The sequence below is a fragment of the Trichomycterus rosablanca genome, chromosome 15, assembly GCF_030014385.1.
Source record: "Trichomycterus rosablanca isolate fTriRos1 chromosome 15, fTriRos1.hap1, whole genome shotgun sequence".
NCBI lineage: Eukaryota > Metazoa > Chordata > Actinopteri > Siluriformes > Trichomycteridae > Trichomycterus > Trichomycterus rosablanca.
This window is the reverse complement of record NC_086002.1, coordinates 15914427-15934156: the sequence shown is the minus strand read 5'-3', so window position 1 is coordinate 15934156 and position 19730 is coordinate 15914427. Positions and strand designations below refer to the sequence as shown.

Genomic DNA, 19730 nt, shown 5'->3' with positions numbered 1-19730 from the left:
CGCCAAGTTCACTCGCTAGCTGAGTTAACTTAGCTGCTACATGGTTTGTTTTGTTAGTTCAAGCGAACCGCCAAGTAAGTTCCCATGAATCAGTGCGCGACTGTGTACATGCGCGCGAGAAAGCGCTGTGTTCCAATCCTCCTACTACCTTACTGCATAGGGTATACAGCGCTACAGTCACCGGTAACACAATAGTCAACACACTACCTAGTACTAGTACCTAGTATGTAGTATGCAACGTAGCCATAATCTGTTGCATATAAAAGTAAAGGGTTTTTGTGTAGAAATATTGGCGCCATTTGTAAAATTACCAAACATTTTGTAAAATAATCTACATTATGTCAAATGTACAAATATGTAAAAACAAATCTGATAAAGGTTTAATAATAACCATTTTTACAACCCTTTTTTTATTTCAACAGCTGTTACTTGGTAAAACAATAATAAAGCTAATTACAGTATATTTCTACTAATAATAATAAGAAGAAATAAAATAAAAACAAGAGAAAAAAACATACAAACCCTATTTTCAGAAATGTTGGGACATTTTAAAAACTGCAATAAAAATAAGAATGTGATTTGTTAATTCTCTTGAATCTTTATATAACTAATAAAAATTTCAAATGTGTTCACTAATTAACTTAATTGTATTTTGTAAATATAAACACATTTAGAATTTGATGCCTGCAGCACACTTTGTTGGGACAGTTACATGTTTAACTCTGTGGTCTTTCAGCTTTCTTATTAATGAGACTTTTAATGGTTTGGGAACTAAAGACACTGCTGTAGTTTTGCAAGTGGAATTTTTTCTCCATTCTTGCTTGATACAAGACTTCAGCTGCTCAACAGTCTGTGTTCACCATTCTCTGATTCTCCTCCTCCTCCACACATTTCCAATAGGAGACAGATCTGGACAGCAGACAAGTAAGTCAAGCACATGCACTTTGTTTCTTTCTAAAATCCAAACATATGCCTTGGAGTCAATGGTACGTTCCAACATATGCAAGCCACCCATGCCTTGGGCAGTGATGCATACCATGACAGATGTTGGTTTTTGTACCTTTTACTTGTAACAGTCCAAATCATTCAATGCATTTGCTGTCCAGGGTATTCTGCCCTGCGTCCAGTGTTTCCTGATGGAACCGTATATAGCGGTTGATAAAAATAAAGTCAATAAAACAACAACAATGATAACAATAATGATTAACTTTATTTCAGCAACAACAATAATATTATCAATAATAACAGTAATATCATTGGGCACTGTAACCACTAGGATCCAGGGTTGTATTCCCCAGCGGTTCAGAAATGATTGGCTGTGTCTAAATAGGGCACTGCTTGCTGGTACTTTCTGTATGAGTTTTCACCTGGTAATATGATTAACTTTCACCTTTCAAAACATGCAGAAGGTGGATTGGCTGCACTAATACAGTCAAAGAGGTCTTAAAATACTCAAATCCCAAAAGTTGCATATTGCAGCTTTAATTGTAGCATACATACTGTAAAAGGATACATTCAGTTCATCTGTTAAACAGATCTGGATTAAAGGTTGGGTGGACCTTTAATTAAATTATCAACCAAACACCCTAATCAGCAGTAAGCCTTATCAGTGGGTGTTTAACTGGTCTGTGGTTTCACTGTACATGGAGAAAAGTCTGGATAAGTGGTGTTTAAACTGAGTGCTGTATATCATAGTGGTCCTGCTGTTTCTCTATGCTGATAGCTCTTTGTGAACAAGGCTTTATTCATGGCGTATTCTGCTCACTCATCCACAACCTGTAAATCTTCCCCAAGCTTTAATGGCTTGGTGGACATGTTGACCGTCTCTCAGTTTTTACTGCTATGGCTACATCAGCAGTTGAATGTTCTTTATGTGTCTGTCCACACACACACACACACACACACAACACACACACACACACACACACACACACACACACAGAGCTTTAAGTACTTCATTTGATGGATGTAGTTTCTTTGCAGCAGGGGGTTATTGAGGGCCGTGATTTCCTGAATAGACACAGTTCAGTTTGTGTTCTGTGCTCTGGTCATTCCTAAAATAGAAAATGTGTGGAGTGTGTAGGAGAAAAGGCTAAGCTGTAAAACATGTAAATATGTATGGTGTAAGCATTCATAAATCTAACCTTTAACATTGTATTTCTTTGTATCAAATGAACTGTTTAGCCTTTTAACAAAAATACACAATTTTCCACTAACTAAAATTGTATTTGGTGTCTGTTGTTTCCCTCTTTAGTTTTGTAGTAAAGCTATGCGGCTTATGCTCCTAACTAGCAGGGAAGGCTTGGTATCTTAGCACCAGTTAAGCACCTTGAGAACTGCAGACCTAAACAAGCTGGTAATACACATATTTAATAACAAACTTGAATGTATTAAAATCCCCAAGATACATTAAAAAAAAAAAATATTCTAAACTCAGTTACATTATCATTATAGGTGAACACATAGAAATATTTATCAAAAATTTATCAAATAACAACATTTAAAATAATATTTTGATATATTAAATTAGTAAAAATCCTGTTTTACCACTGCTTTATCCTGAACAGGGTGGGTCTGGTTTTTCCGTAATCACTAGACACAATGCAGTAACACACATCAGACAGGACACCGATCCATCACAACGCCTTGACCACCACCCTCACCCCCACCCCAGACATAGCCAATCATGTCTCTATGTAGACGCCCGACCAGCCGATAGCACCGCTGGGGATTCAAACCCTGGATCCCAGCTGTTGTGGGGAAGCATAATTTGCCGGCACACCACTAGAACACCCAAAATTTTTATAAATTAAAAAATTAATTATTAACGTGGTTTAATAATGCTCATTCACAGTTTCATTTTAGAGAAGAATTTTTATGCATTTAGGTTTGCCTAAATTATGTTCAGTTGAGGTCAAAACACTTTGGCGATCTTGGTGGGTCTTTAGTGTTTCAAATTGTTTATACAAGTGTTTTTGACTAAATAATTGAAGAAACATTTGCAAATTTAAAGTTCACAAGTTCCTTTATGAGGTTATTAATATACTTGATTTGAAATGTACAAACAGCAACTTGGTAATAAAAAGCTTCTGAAAAATGGGTGACACTTCTCACAGTCAAGCAAGCTTTACATTGACATGGACTTGGAGGATGTTAGTGATTAGCTACAAACTTTGAGACAGGGACTTGTTTCATGTTTGAACACTTTTTGTATCTTATAGTGGGTGAAGTCAAGCTAGACTTTTCCTATAGACTGTTTTCTATAAGCACAGAGAAGTCAGATATTCTACGCATTTCTATAACTAGTTATCCACAACTCGTTATGACAGTGTCCATAATTGTAAAAGCACAGTTTAGGACAGCTGTGAAATAAGTTTTTAGGATAAGGCTACCTAGCCATTAAGTTGGGCATTTATCCTCTAAAATGTATTTTACAAATGCTACTCTTATTATGATAGGGTGCATTATTAAAGCAATAAGCCACGAGAGGCCGTGCATTACTGTGATTTTAGCACGGGGATGATGTTTTTGAAAACTTCTAAAACTTCTTTCCCGTGCTAAAATCATAACAGTAATGCACGGTCTCGAGTGGCTTATTGCTTTTATAAAACGGCGGTCAACATAAAATATAATAAATACAACCATGTTTAATTCATAAATGTATTTATTGTGTATAAACTTACAATAAAGCATTCTTCCGCGACGCAAAATAGTTCGATTAACAGTGTTGCTAGGCAACATGAGGGCGAAAATAACATTAACTTTTTCTATTCAGTGGCGTATTAATATGGAATGATGTGAGGTGGTCCTAGGTGTGCGTTTATCGGGGATTTTACAACGGCTTCGAACGCGGCTCAGCCAATCAGATTTTAGGACCGGAACTATCCGTTTTATAATAAAACATTCAGAACAGCATATTCCATGTTTAGCCATAAATATGTTATGCATCATAGCAATTGATGTGCACTATCTTGCACCAACATCCTCAAAGCATTGCTTTAAATATGTTTGGCAAAGTATAGCATTTGCACCTAAACAGTTTTAATAATAGCAGAGTAAAGTAAGTTTCAGCTATGTTTAGCTACGTTTTTTCTTTTTATAACAGTGTCATTCAGTGTCAGATGCCACATAAGCAGGTCAGTTGGATATTACTAAAGAAAGCCCAACAAACAGGAACTCAACACAAGATAAGTTAGGCTGCAGTCACATCAGAAACATGTCACCTTGTGATTGGTAAAAGATAAGAGAATTCCACTGTGTTGCAGTTAGCATTTCGGACTTGGCATGTTATCTGAAAATAAACGATATTATATAACGTTATTTTATAATCTTAATAATAAGTCTTGTTTAACAGTTTCCACAAAAAATTTAAGTAATACATAAGTAATTTATTTTTATAAAATTATTTAAGGGTTACTAGTCATTTTATTTACACATAAAGTTTTGTATATTGTTGAGTTAGTTGGCAGTCAAAAAATAATCAAGGTAAATATAAATGAATTAATATGAATGACTTGAGGCAAAATTCAAAGCTATTGTAAAACGTGTCATGTAAAAATTTCGATTATGGATTTCTCGCTGGATTTAAAAGTGGGCAGCAGATTATAAAGGGATTAAAAATGCAAACATTCATTTTGATGCAGCAAATATAGGTAAAGTTGACTCTTCAAACTATACTACTTTTCTGGGGTTTTTAGGGGTTTTTCTTCTTACACCATTTGTGCACTGACCTTCAAAACAAAAGGTTTGTAAATGCCAGCTCTGGAATGAATTTCAGCTTAGTAAAACTCCAGTTGTCACTGGATTTTTTTGTGGTTGTCATTTATTTCTGTGGTTATTGAGTGAACAAATTTCTGTATAGCAATTTGTGGCTGATGCACCTGCAATTAAAACACCCATAATTAGGTTTTGCATTAACTTGCTTTTCATTTTCACAATGTGCCAAATCTTTTACATAGCTAATACATGCAGATAATTACAAATGAACCCAACAAACATGTTTCTCATTGTGACGGAGTCACTCCATTGTTTTGTCCATCACATGTATTTGGTTACATTTAGGACTTTGTCTACCAACAAAAAGGAGGTGAGGCCTTACTTACTCCTCTGAGCTATGTACATCTTTGGGTCTTCCATGAGTGATTTTTTGGCTGTAGCCATCAACATCCAGGTGTCCAAGCAGATAATTTGACCTGCTCTTCAGATGGGAGAGATTTCACATCTCACTTTTCTTTTAAGCTGAGAGACAGCATGTGTAGTAAAGTGCATTGGTTAAAATATAACAATGAATATAATAAACTACAAGCTTGTGATCAGTAAAAACCACATTATTGTATTCAGTTTAGCTTAAGTTTTACATAAATAGTTTTACCTGTAAAACAAATAAGCCATAAATACAGATTTACTTGCATTAAAGCTAAAATAATAGTCAACTAGGCAGTTTTAAAAGAGCTCGTATTACCTACAAAGAGCCATTTTGTTAAGACTTTCTTGGACGCAGCTTCTACAAAAGAATCTGTAAACATGCAGAATTACAGAAGCTAAAATTATATTTGTAAAACACAAATTATTTATACATTTTTGTCATTATATACAGTTTTACAGTTGTATACAGTTTTATTCATTTTAAATAAAACTATGTAGGCAAATGCCCATATTTCCCTTAAGATCTTTTGGAATCCCTCAAAGCTTACGAATGCTTTTAGACTTACAAATTTGACCCTGACCCCCACATTTTGTATTTTAAGGGTATGCGTAAGAGCATTTTCAAGTCTGCATGCCCTCCCAGGTACTATTTTGTCCTTGAAAACAAGGGTCTGGGTTTTGCCTTAATAAAGTTAGGTAAAGGCAGAGTTTATACACCTTATATCTGGTCTTTGATTGAACAGGAACTATGACACATAAAAACTAAATGAAATATTATGTGTGCAGATATGAACAAAAAGCTTCACCTGGAAGATTGATCAGTAAAATGTTTTAAAAATTGTAGTTACACAATGCATTGTTTAATTTAATCCTTTACCTATTACAGGTCCTTCTCAAAAAATTAGCATATTGTGATAAAGTTCATTATTTTCCATAATGTAATGATAAAAATTAAACTTTCATATATTTTAGATTCATTGCACACCAACTGAAATATTTCAGGTCTTTTATTGTTTTAATACTGATGATTTTGGCATACAGCTCATGAAAACCCAAAATTCCTATCTCAAAAAATTAGCATATCATGAAAAGGTTCTCTAAACGAGCTATTAACCTAATCATCTGAATCAACGAATTAACTCTAAACACCTGCAAAAGATTCCTGAGGCTTTTAAAAACTCCCAGCCTGGTTCATTACTCAAAACTGCATTCATGGGTAAGACTGCCAACCTGACTGCTGTCCAGAAGGCCATCATTGACACCCTCAAGCAAGAGGGTAAGACACAGAAAGAAATTTCTGAACGAATAGGCTGTTCCCAGAGTGCTGTATCAAGGCACCTCAGTGGGAAGTCTGTGGGAAGGAAAAAGTGTGGCAGAAAACGCTGCACAACGAGAAGAGGTGACCGGACCCTGAGGAAGATTGTGGAGAAGGGCCGATTCCAGACCTTGGGGGACCTGCGGAAGCAGTGGACTGAGTCTGGAGTAGAAACATCCAGAGCCACCGTGCACAGGCGTGTGCAGGAAATGGGCTACAGGTGCCGCATTCCCCAGGTCAAGCCACTTTTGAACCAGAAACAGCGGCAGAAGCGCCTGACCTGGGCTACAGAGAAGCAGCACTGGACTGTTGCTCAGTGGTCCAAAGTACTGTTTTCGGATGAAAGCAAATTTTGCATGTCATTCGGAAATCAAGGTGCCAGAGTCTGGAGGAAGACTGGGGAGAAGGAAATGCCAAAATGCCTGAAGTCCAGTGTCAAGTACCCACAGTCAGTGATGGTCTGGGGTGCCATGTCAGCTGCTGGTGTTGGTCCACTGTGTTTTATCAAGGGCAGGGTCAATGCAGCTAGCTATCAGGAGATTTTGGAGCACTTCATGCTTCCATCTGCTGAAAAGCTTTATGGAGATGAAGATTTCATTTTTCAGCACGACCTGGCACCTGCTCACAGTGCCAAAACCACTGGTGAATGGTTTACTGACCATGGTATTACTGTGCTCAATTGGCCTGCCAACTCTCCTGACCTGAACCCCATAGAGAGTGTAACAAGACCCAACACTCTGGATGAGCTTAAGGCCGCTATCGAAGCATCCTGGGCCTCCATAACACCTCAGCAGTGCCACAGGCTGATTGCCTCCATGCCACGCCGCATTGAAGCAGTCATTTCTGCAAAAGGATTCCCGACCAAGTATTGAGTGCATAACTGAACATAATTATTTGAAGGTTGACTTTTTTTGTATTAAAAACACTTTTCTTTTATTGGTCGGATGAAATATGCTAATTTTTTGAGGTTTTCATGAGCTGTATGCCAAAATCATCAGTATTAAAACAATAAAAGACCTGAAATATTTCAGTTGGTGTGCAATGAATCTAAAATATATGAAAGTTTAATTTTTATCATTACATTATGGAAAATAATGAACTTTATCACAATATGCTAATTTTTTGAGAAGGACCTGTATATGGCAAATCTTACTGTACTGTACATTAAATATGATACTGAAGAATTGTAAATTCTTCAGGATTCAAAAGGAAGTGTTTGTTTAAACACAATCCTGCAATGAAGGCCTCTCACAAATCAGCCTAGGATTGATTGTAGGTACTGATCAATATTGTGTTCTTGATTAAGTGCCTTAACTGAACATGTTGATCAGGTCCCAAACAACTGAGTTTGTTTGGATTTAATTCAATCCAGATAAGTAAAAAAAGTGTTTAAAATAAAACAAGTTGATTAAATATGTAACAGTGAATCATAACAACTGTCTCGCAAAGTTACGCAGTATCCTGACAATCCTACAGGTGGCACACTAGTACGGTCCAGTCCGACATTAAAAAAAACACCCAGTGTAACAAACAGGGCCATTTTAGATCATCTATTGAGGTAAGAAGTTTTATGAAAACAATACACACACTCTCACACAGAAACACACATAGTGCCAAAATATGATGTACCAATCAGAACCAGAACATTTACAATCATTAATTGTCTTATTTGGGTCATTTTGAGCACCGTAATTTATCGAGATATGTATTGCAATGCAGCATTTCATGTAAAAAAATGCAAACACATTCATTTAAACTGCAATGCATTGGGTACTGGTTTTTAAAAGTAAACATTATTTTGCTCATGTTTGTTTGCAGCACTACAAAATTATACAATGTCCTTTAAATCTGCAAGCTTCGTGCTTGTGTCATCTAAAATTAAACCGTTCCATCTGTTACAGCATTTCAACCTTCAGGTCATTGTTTATGTAGTTTTATTCTCAATGCAAATAAAAATCCTCTCTCCTTAAATGTGTCCTTCAGTCTGTACTGCCATCCCGCTGCTGCTGGTGAGAAAAATGTTTCAGGTCCATCAAAAAATTCATGAGCAGGGCAACACCAGTGAAATTATTTCAATAAAAAGACAAAACAGGAAATCATATTATTAGGAATTCCTTTAAAAGGAATTCATTAAAAGGTTTTTAATGAAGCTAACTAAATAAAAACAGTCACATACAGCCCTTTATTTATGCATTTAAAATGATTGACAGAAAGTAGAATACTTCGTCTGATGACTCATTAATGAGAACTGCTTTTGGTTTTTCCCTGAACAAATATTTGTAATGACAGCACCCGGAATGTAAAGAACCAAATTGTCACATATCGTTACATCACTATGAAATGCGGGGGGAAAAAAGATTTTTTCACAGCTTTGTTTTAAATTATATACTATGTACTAACAGTTATCTGATGGTTTTATTTTCTTAACTAGTTTGCTAATTTGACATACTATTCAGTATCGCAGTGTGCAGTTTGGAACACAGCCTGTTCTTTTACTGAAGGAATTTTATTGTAATGTAGTTTTTTTTACAAGGAGGCCAGTTTTATGACCAGCAATTTCACAGTTTTAAAACCAATTAAAGTAACCCACACCAGCATGTCATGTGACCACTTTGCTATGTTAACTAACACATGATTAAAAAACTTGCAGACGTGTTTATCAGTTTGATGCTTTAACATGTTTTAGTTTTGATACTTGGGGTTTTTTAACATACACAAAACAAAGCAAAACAAATTAAGCTTTTTTGTTAGTGCTGAATTTCTACATGACTGTAAAATGTAGGTAAATTAGCATAGCGCTTGATATTATCCTAGATTCAACTTATCAGTTATAAAGTAAAAAATCACCTCCACAGAACCTAGTTTTCTTTGCTTTGTCAGAGCACCAAAAGCTTATAAACATACATATACTGTATATTTATATAGTCCACGTGTTATAAATTTGACTAACTACTGTGTCTGTATGTTGATTGATTTAATGCAAACACTAAAACAGTCACATTTACTACTGTTAAGGGTTTAAACAACTATACTGATATGATGTCACATGTATAATTTGAAGTTTTAGACACCTCCCCGACTTTTCTTAAAGGAATTCTAAATTTAGAGTTTTTTTTCCTAGTAGGAAATAATGATGAGATCTAGTTCAATGCAGCACTAGTGGGGCTTTTCAGTTTAACAAAGCCCGTGGAGCTAATCACAGAAATTAAAAATTAATGAATGTACCTGGTGCTAATTACTTTAACAATTTTCTCATTAGATCCATGCAAATAGATGCAACTAGATATGTGCACATATTTATGTAGCAGAGGTGCAGCCTATTTATGAGAATGGGGTGTAAATTAGCATTGAGACAGTGCTTAAAACCTCACATGGACAGTGTAGGGTTTCTCCAAAAAGTATTATTTACTAAATACCAACAAATGACTGTGAAACTTGCTTTTGCAATGATGTTAATGTTTATCATAAACCTGGTAATCTTTTGGCTGTAGAAGTTTAATCTTTTTCGTATCTTTTTTTTTTTCTTGAATCAAACTGTACTGAGCATCAGATGTTTTTGTAGTTTTTTTTTTTTTACTTAAAAGTGTATACCTTTCAAACACTTGACTGGTTTGCTGGATTTTGTTTAAGTAAAATACTCTCTTCAGAGAGTCTTTCTAACTCCAGTTTCTCCGCTAGCCGTTTATGCTTGCAAGGTAAAAAATAAATAATATAAATGCAGATCACTGGTGTTGCCCTCCAAACAAGTCAGAACGCTGAAGAAAATGTTTTGGTGGGTTTGTGTTGCAGCATTTCTTTAAGGTGACTTAGGAAAAGGAACATGATCCAGTCTCCAGACCTAAAGCAGGTAAGGCCAGGTGTAAAAGTGTTTTCATTCTTTCTGTCATGTTTTTTTGACTGATATGGTTTCTTCTCCAGTCCACACAAAACTCCAGTTGGGAGTGTCTATTTTAAACAAGCCGTCTCTTAATGTCCTGCTGCAGCAGTCTTTGCAGTCTTTCTTTGGTGGTGGTGAGGCACTGGCATACCTTAAACCACACAGGTAATTTATCAGGCTTCTGGGATTTGTAGTGTTGACAATATGCCCTCTTTGGTGCTGTAAGAAAATGTTGAAAGCTGTTAGAAATGTTAAAGAAAAGAATCAAAGCATTCATAGTTTCAGACTCATACTAAATAGTAGCAAACAAAACCCAATATAACAATTTCATATTTAAAATACAAGTACAGTATACAGTCATTTTTTATTATTTGTAGTGTGTACCATGATGGAACAGCAGGTAATGTCGGTGTTGCACAGCACCAAGCTTCAGGTCACTGTGAAGAGTTTTGCATGTTTTTTTGTTTGTTTCTGGAATTCTGACACTGGATTTAGCTTTAGTCAAATACAGCATTAGTGTGAGGAGCTCAGTTGAAACTTGAAACTACAGTAAATTGAGATTAAATGAAAGTCTGTGGTGTGATCTAAATAGTTTTATTATATACACCTTGTACTACAGGTCTCTTCAACTGTATATTTATAATAACTATAATATAGCCCAGATGATTTCATAATTCCATGCAGCAAGGGCACAGGCCATCTGTATGGGCAGCAGGGCATTATGAGACATGACAGATGTATTGTTTGAATAGAATGATTCCCCTCCCTGACACTGACAAGCTGCACTCTTTTTTTTCAGCATCTTTTGTTATGACATAAAGACTTTTTCTTAATATCTAATTACATAGGTATAATACATAAATTGGTAAAATAGTTGGACTTTTCTGTTGGGGAATACCTAGCAGATGGAAACAATGACCCTAACATGTTTTGTTTTTAGCAAAATAATCTAAAGATTAATAGAAAAGGAAAAATTTACTTTGACGTAAGAGTTTGTATTTAGTTTCTATTCTGTATTAATAACTAATGATTGCATGCAGACTAATTATAAATTGGTTGTCATGCATTTCTGTGCTATTCCTCAGCTTTACTGTTTGATTGATGATTCTGTCTTATACTAAAGCATAGGGCATTAGCATGTATTTACTGTAATATTATAACTGATTTCATTTTCTTCACACAAAATTAATACCAAAAATACATTAAAAAATAGTTAAAGTTAAATCTTTAAATAAAAGCTCAGAACAATCAATTTTGTGTATATAGTGTGTGCACTTCTTACACTGCTTTATCTAATTTCGACAGTCTCTGCTTCTTTCTCGAGTTTAGTGTAGAGAATAATTGGGAAGTCAGCATATTTTTGGGAACTGACTCCAGTTAGTTAAATAGATTAACCACTTATGGTGGCTCTACCCCCAAACAGACTAGTGATGCACAAAACAACAACAAAGAATGATGCATAACATTTAAATAGTAATCTGAGTAGATGAAATTCCATGTGAGAACAATCAATATTTTCTATAAAAGGAACTCAGGGATGCAACTGAACAAGGGTTTTATCCTCTGAACCCCCAAATAATGCTATTGCTTACCTTTCTGACTGGAAAGGATAAATATTTGTTACATGTAGTGCCACTGGCTGTCCATGCCCATCCCACCCAATGAGCCTGAAAGAGAAAAAGAGAGAGAGAAAGAGGTCAGGTAGGCTCCCTGGACCAAGAAACACTAAATAAGGTAAAAACATTGGATGGCAAATCACCGCTGAGATTTTAATTTAGTCGAAAACTATGACTACAGTCTGTCATGCATAAAATTATTGAGCTTTACTTAACAGCACCAATTTAATAATAACATTTCCTTTTCAGGAGCACTAGGCAGCTGTTTGAATAAATGTAACAGCCAATTCATAATAGTTTAGTTGTAATGTAGCTGCACTGTAATTATTCAAAATGCTTAGCTGTACTCAGAAAAAAACATTGTAGACATTGTACCCTTTAAGCAATGAAATTTATAAGGAGGTATAATCATGCTTTTTGACGTAAATCTCATTATGCTGGTGTATTTTTTATTCATTTTATGCATTTATTTCTTGCAGGAAGTAAAATTATCTGCCAGTATAGTGAAGGAATTTTACTACAAAAGATTATACTAAATTACTAACAAATGTTGGGAAACTGTTAAAAATCCTACAATTGTTCACAATTATGTCATAATGACAAATAAAAGATAATTTTCCCAGTTTTTGCAGTGAGGATTTAACATTTTTTGCACTTTATATGATTTTTGTAAAACCTAAACTGTTTAGGTCAGGTAGAATCTAGAATGAAATTTAATATTTTTAGCTATATATTGTATGTCTTACATAGGCTTCTTCAGCTTTGTTTATAAGCTGGTCCACAACAATGACCAATAGTTAGTCTTGCACACCACAGAGATATATTGATTTTTCATTTCATGGCATTTCATATTCATCATCTGCTTTATCCTACTCAGGGTCATGATGGGGCTGGTTTCATTGGAAAACACTGGGCACTAGGCAGGATTACCCTGGACAGGGCACCAATCCATCGCAGAGCTTCGTCCACCCGACTTCAGACATAGCCAGTCATGTCAGAGTAAACGCTTGGCTGGGTGTTAGCACTTTAGATTAAAGACCATATACTTTGTAGTGTTTGTTTTCCATTTCAATTACTTAGTTTTAGCTCAGTTGATATTTACTTTTAGCATTAGTTTTAATTTTGCAGTTTAAGTATTTTTCTACTGTTAGTTTTTGTTAACTGTATGGCCTTGGCTTTACTGCAGTGTCTGTTGAAAAAACAATATAAATCTCTTTCACTCTGGTACAGTTCAAACATCATTACCCAAGCCTTAAATGTATGGAACCACATGACCAATGTGCATTAACTTATGGTGTCACCTGGAGCTCTGGTGCCCATGTGAGCCTGTCCGTCCAGCATGTATCCTCCCACTGGCTGCCCATCAGGGGTGTATGGCCCACTGTGACCTACTGAATCAACAAACGCACCAATCAGAACTCTAAATCACATACATACTTTAACAAGAGCTATATCGTTCCGCTCATCCATTCCCCCGTTGTTCGCCCTCCTTTCCTCAAAAGCCCATTAGAGTACAGTCCGTATGGGGTTTGTGAGCTGTGTCTGGTTAACTGGCGTGAGGGCAGCAGTTCAGATCCACAGAAATGCTTTTGAACTTCCCCGGCCCTCCTCCTTGTTTAAGCCTGGAGCCCGGCCTGGGCTATACACCCCCCTCACAGCCCATAAACTTTACTACAGCTGAACAGAAACAAGACCAGCTCATTCCGACGTTCAGAGAAAAAGAGTGAGAGGAACAGAGAGGGTGAGAGAGAGTGCAGTGAGGGGGAAAGAATGGAAGGATGAAATATATCTCTGGGTTCAGCGATTCATTTTCCATCACTTAATAAAGACCCTTGGAACTCTTAGAAGTTTTTTAGTTTGTGTTTGAACCACTTAGTGGAAGTGTGTGAGAGTGCAGGAGAGTTGAGTAGCAGGTTTAAGCCTAGTGCACACTACACAACTACACAAATACATGTAAGAACTGTACATGTGACTGACTTAATATTACAAAAACAAAAGCATTACTGCTTAAAAATGATGTCTGGAGTAGGATAGGTCGTCTGTTTTATAACCCACACTATTAAGGCTTCAGTATGAACACACATGAAATCCACTACAGATAAATAACACAGTTTCAGATTACTGAACAAACCATGGCATTACACAATTTGAATTTGAGTCAGAAAAAAAAACAAATTTTATAAAACATATTTGCACAAATTCATTTCCTGTTTTACCACCACTTTAAGTGTAATTCACTGGGCGAAAGGTAGGAAAAACACATGTGGAACAGGTCGCCAGTCCATTACAGGGCAACACACACCTAGGGCAATTTTGTACCTCCAGTTAACAAGACTGCATGTCTTTGGACTGTGGGAGGAAACCGGAGAACCCAGAGGAAACACACAGAAACACAAGAAATAGCTATTTATCACCCACATCACCCATGTGAAAATTAATTCCCCCCTGCGCTTCTTAATGAACTGAATGAATTATTTCTTTCAGCTGCTCTCACTATGGGTTGCCACAGAGGATTATTTGTCAACATATTTGATTTGGCACAGTTTTATGTCGGATGCCCTTATCCGGGCTTGGGACCAGCACTAAGGGTGCACTGATGATGTCCTTCCCAGGTTCACATTATACCATGCGCCTTCTGTATTTGGGAGCCCAGTCTGGCATTGGAACCCTTTTTACTCACACAGCTGTTACCAGCAGTGTGGCTCTTACCATTATACCAAACAATCTCAAACTTAATGAACTAGTTGGGTAATTGAACACAGACAGACTTGACAAATCTCATTAATTTTAATTACAATTCTATAAAGGCCAAGCGGTTTCTACAGAGACATTATTTTACAATCTTGGGAAATTCTGGAACAGCTGAGAAAAAATGTTTAAAAATATCTATATCTGTTTGAGAGGGGATACAAATGAATGTTAAACACCTCACCAAACAACAGTTATCTCAAAATGACGAAAACACTGATTATTCCACACAGGAATTTGTTTTAGTCATTTAGTGTGCTATATGCTTTAGCAGTATAAAAACTTACCTGCGCGATTCGACTGATCAATCATCGGCTGGACGATCCTCCTCCTGGCATTGATAAACCTACAGAGATGAAAAGAGACAGAGGGAAATGGAGAGAAAGAGGCAGGACATTATTACCTGGTTGTACACTTCAGGTACAAAAGTATATGGGCACCTCCTCAAAATAGTTGGCTTTCCAATTTTAGCCAAACCTTATTGCTGACGCATTAAATCAAGCCTTTTGTATTAGCTGGACCTTAAAGGTCTGAAAGTGGCTATAGGCTGTTGTAGTGGGTTTTATACATGCAATAATTTATTTAAAAAATAATAATAAGCCAGTAGCACAGAATTGTGAACCTCACTGCCATGCGTCGCTTGTCATTAATGTCGTAACACCACCAAGTACTGATGTTTCATCAAAGCTGCCTGTTAATCAACCTTAACACAAAAACTCTTCATGGAGCTTTTGGATTGAGTTTCTATGGCTGTGCTGTTTTGTACAGCACTTGGCTGGCTGAACTGTAAAGCAGTGGAAGCACATTTCCCTGGATAAATACCATCCTGCCAGTCTGATTCACAGCTCCTGTGCACAGCTACTGGTTTTTCAAAGGTGCCGACCATTTGATCCATGACTAGACTCAGAGCAAAGAATATTCAAACAAGCATTTAAAATATGAGGTGTATATTACAGGGTGCATATTATATTTTAGCTTAAAATGTTTGAGTATAATGTCCTGAACTAACTGCATCAAGCTGCACATGGAGCAGACGGGATCTGATGTGTCCCAAATACCACAATATTCACTTTAAAAAAATGCTAAACTAGTTTCCCATTAAGCAAACCATCTATCTTATATCCTGGTATATTATGTTATATACAATATTATATAGTGTAACCTGTATGCCTAGTGAAAAACATTCCCAGATGATTAGAAAGTGGACCAGGTTTAACTGAAATTTCAGGAGATGGTCTTTAATGTCTTTGTACAGACAAAGTACAGAACGTTTTTAGTATCTTTTCCCCTCCTATGCTTGACCTTTCACCTTTTAACCCCACAACCGTATGACCTCACACACTGAGCAAAGATGCAACTCTGGTCTTCCTCAGCCTAAATACCCCTTCATGACCTCTGACCTGGAGGTGCCAGTGCCTCAGTCAGCAGATGATTTATGTCCCCTCTGTTTGACCCCAGGCACACCGGCTCCATTTCCTGTTCTCTTGACAAGGTGGGGACCATACGCTATGGGGTCACAGCACAAATGGCTAGCAGTCAGCTAATGAGAATTAGCAGAATTTAGAAAACCAAAAATCATTTAGTTTCAACTTTAAATACTAATATGCATCCCAGCTTTTAGCAAATGAGAAGAATCAATTATACTGACATTCAAAACAAACCATAGAGAGTCCCACATGCAGCTAATATCTAAAATCTATTTAGCTCACAGATCAAACTTCATCATCCAAAGTCACTAACCTCCTTTCATATCTTTTTTACATGTGTGGGTCAATAAAAAAAGATTCTTGGGGCGCTCAAGTGGTGCAGCGGTAAAACATCCCAGCTTAAATCTCAGCTCTGCTATTGGCTGGGCACCTATACAGACAATACTTGGCTAAGCAATGGGTGGGATTGCTGGAGGGGATTCCTCATAACTGCTGCAATTATGACCTCTGCTGGCTGTAATGGAGATAATGGAGATCAGTGCATGACTCTCTGTACGCGATACAGATCTCCATATCGAGAGAGTGAAAACCCCACCACTAGCGCAGGTGCCTCAACCAGACAGCAGAAGCCACAATTGTACAACAACAATAAATCCCAGATGACTTCAATTTCTCAGGCACAGCCAAATGTGCCTGTCTGGATGCCCGGCCAGGTCAACAGTCCAGTTACAATGGTAGTTAGATTTTAAGATGTTATTTCATTGCACCAGGGGAAACTGGACCTATCATAACCTTGACCCTGATAAAGCAGTGGTGAGAAAGGTAAAGTAAAGGACTTTTTAAAAATTATTTTATCCTTTTTAATTATTTTGCTTTTTCTGTGTATACAGTTACATATTTGCTTCACTTGACTATGGGACACAAAGATCCCCAGACAAAAATATAATTTAGATGCATTAAAATAATACGTCCTACAGACCTGGGTTCAATTCAGGCCTCTGGTCCCTGTTAAGTTTTTGTTTGTTTTCTTTGTGTCAGTGTGGGTTTTGTGTAGGTGCTAAAGGTTCCTCCTACATCACAAAAAAAGAAAGTGGATTGTTGTACTACGTGCGAATAAGTGAATGTGAACATGTTTGATGCCCTACAATGGAATGGCACTCTTTTCAGAGTGTATTTCTGTTCCCAGTGTTTTTAGTGGATCTGAAAAGGAATAAAGCAGTTTCTAAAAATGGATGAATGAATAAATATATGTTCACACAACATTTAAAAAGTAATCAACACCCTGACATAAAAATTCCCTTGGTAACAAACATCACCTGTCTAGTAACCAATCAGAGAGGAGGACAAAAGCCTATTCTGTGAAAAACTGCCCCCTGTTCAGGGGGTAAAAGTGTGACCCTCAGCTGACCTTCTGCTTCACACCATGAGGTTAACTTTATGAGTTTTAGGCTAGACCTCCTTACAGTAAACAGACACAAACACACATATATGAACAATAAATACAGAAGGGTGGCAAATATGTTATAGTTAACTTCCTCTCAACAGATGCAAATAAAAATTATTTACCCCAGCCAGGCTTTTTATGAATGTTTCTACATCGTCAATTTTGATAGTAAATATACTCTATAGTTATGCATTATCTGTTTCAGTCATTTAATACAATAAACAAGCTTCCATAAATCAAATCTAATATTAAGGTTTCAGCTTTCATTTTTTGCTATTTTAATTTCAGTAGATTAAAATGAATAAACAAGAAAAGAAAAAACTCAATTAAAACTAAATGAAAACTACAGTATGCATTAATACATGCAGTGAACTTACAAAAAACCCTAAAACAAAAGTACAACAAGAATTAGAGTATGCAACAAAATATTTTGTTCATTTTGTTTACATTACTGATTTTTGGCTTTCCTAATTAATTGTTTGCAATTGTTTGGGTGATTTGACACACCTGGTGCTGACGCATTTAAACACTAATGTTAAAACTGATGGCTTGCAGAAGCAGTGTGGTGTGATAAAATGACCTTTATAAAACGGATAGTTCCGGTCCTAAAATCTGATTGGCTGAGCCGCGTTTGAAGCCGTTGTAAAATCCCTGATAAACGCACACCTAGGACCACCTCACATCATTCCATATTAATACGCCACTGAATGGAAAAAGTTAAAGTTATTTTCGCCCTCATGTTGCCTAGCAACACTGTTAATCGGATTACCTTGCGTCGCGGAAGAATGCTTTATTGTAAGTTTATACACAATAAATACATTTATGATTAAACATTGTACATGTACATTGTACATTGTACATGTACTCGAGACCGTACGTTACTGTTACGATTTTAGCACGGGGAAAGAAGTTTTAGGCACTCCGCTTCGCGTCGTGCCAAAAACGTCATCCCCGTGCTAAAATCACAGTAACGTACGGCCTCTTGTGGCTTATTGCTTTATTTTACACTAATCAGTATCCCACTGGCTTCTAACGATAACACACTGTATGGTGCCAACATTAAAAGTAAAACTCACTGGCACTCACAGTATATAAGAGTGGCATCAGCAAGCTCACCAAGACACATAAAAATTAAAAAGGTAAATGAAAGTCCTAATAATGAAACTGAACCTTAAGCATATAGACTAATTTAATTGCACTACACATGCAAATAATAAAAGGTACATAAATAAAATAAAACCACAATGAACCCACTGAAATTACTAAAATTTAAATTCAGCAAATGAAAAACATTAAAACACAAACAACATAAAAAATTAAAAGTCAAATGATTAAAATCTGCATAATTGTGGGGTTGTGTAATTAACCCTAATTTTTTTACTATCAAGTAATTATTGATTTTTGGCTTTCTAAATTAATTGTTTGCAGTTTTGTGAACTCTAAACAAAATAAAATTCTTACTCATGCATAGTTTAGTGACACATTTGTACACAAATTAATTGATTGGTGAATTGATCAGTTTTTATTTAATATATCATGTAGGTATGATTTCATTTTTTAAGGCTATGAACGAAATCAGTTTAAACTATTCTAACTATTTTAATCCAACACTGTGACTTTCCATTAATTAGTGCATAAAAGTCATGTAAATTACAGAACAGTGCATTATGTAACTCAAAAGAGATCATTTCCTATATAAAATTTACATAGTAATAGTCCCTTTTGGGGACAATCCCAGTGACAAGCAAGTCCTTTCATTTCTGAAAGCCTACAGTGACTGAATAATTAGGATACATAATCACGATTTCAATATTTTATCAACATAATGCTATTTTCTTTAATTGTTCAGCCATGGCTAATCAAATATAAATAAGTCTATCTTAATGTTTTCGCATGTACTATTACACACTTAGTCTGCTCACAGCCAATACCCAAAAACACATGTGCTGTGGGGCACAGAATCATAAAATGCCCCCCTGGCCCCACCATAATGTGGGGTTATGTAGCGGTCAGTGATTTTGTGTGTGTCTGTGTGTGTGTGTGTGTGTGTGTGTGTGTGTGTGTTGGGGGGTGGGGGGAGGTTATGTTTAAATAAACTAGTCCAGCTGTTCACTGTGAAAATTCTGTTTAATTTGACAAGTGCTTGTTTACACTCCTC

The 19730-nt window shown here is 36.3% G+C and overlaps 1 protein-coding gene across 1 annotated transcript in view; it reads right to left on the bottom strand.

The window, feature by feature from the left end:
- Positions 1 to 7995: 7995 nt before the first annotated feature.
- The window catches only part of meis1a (Meis homeobox 1 a), a 40497-nt gene continuing 28762 nt past the window's right edge, over positions 7996 to 19730 (bottom strand). Inside the window, exons 10-13 of the mRNA XM_063010871.1 lie at positions 14989 to 15047; positions 13255 to 13344; positions 11930 to 12004; positions 7996 to 10556 (exon numbers count right to left, since the gene is read on the bottom strand). Coding sequence (XP_062866941.1) covers positions 11958 to 12004; positions 13255 to 13344; positions 14989 to 15047 — 196 coding nt within the window. The 3' untranslated portion in view covers positions 7996 to 10556; positions 11930 to 11957. The remainder of the gene's footprint in view (positions 10557 to 11929; positions 12005 to 13254; positions 13345 to 14988; positions 15048 to 19730) is intronic.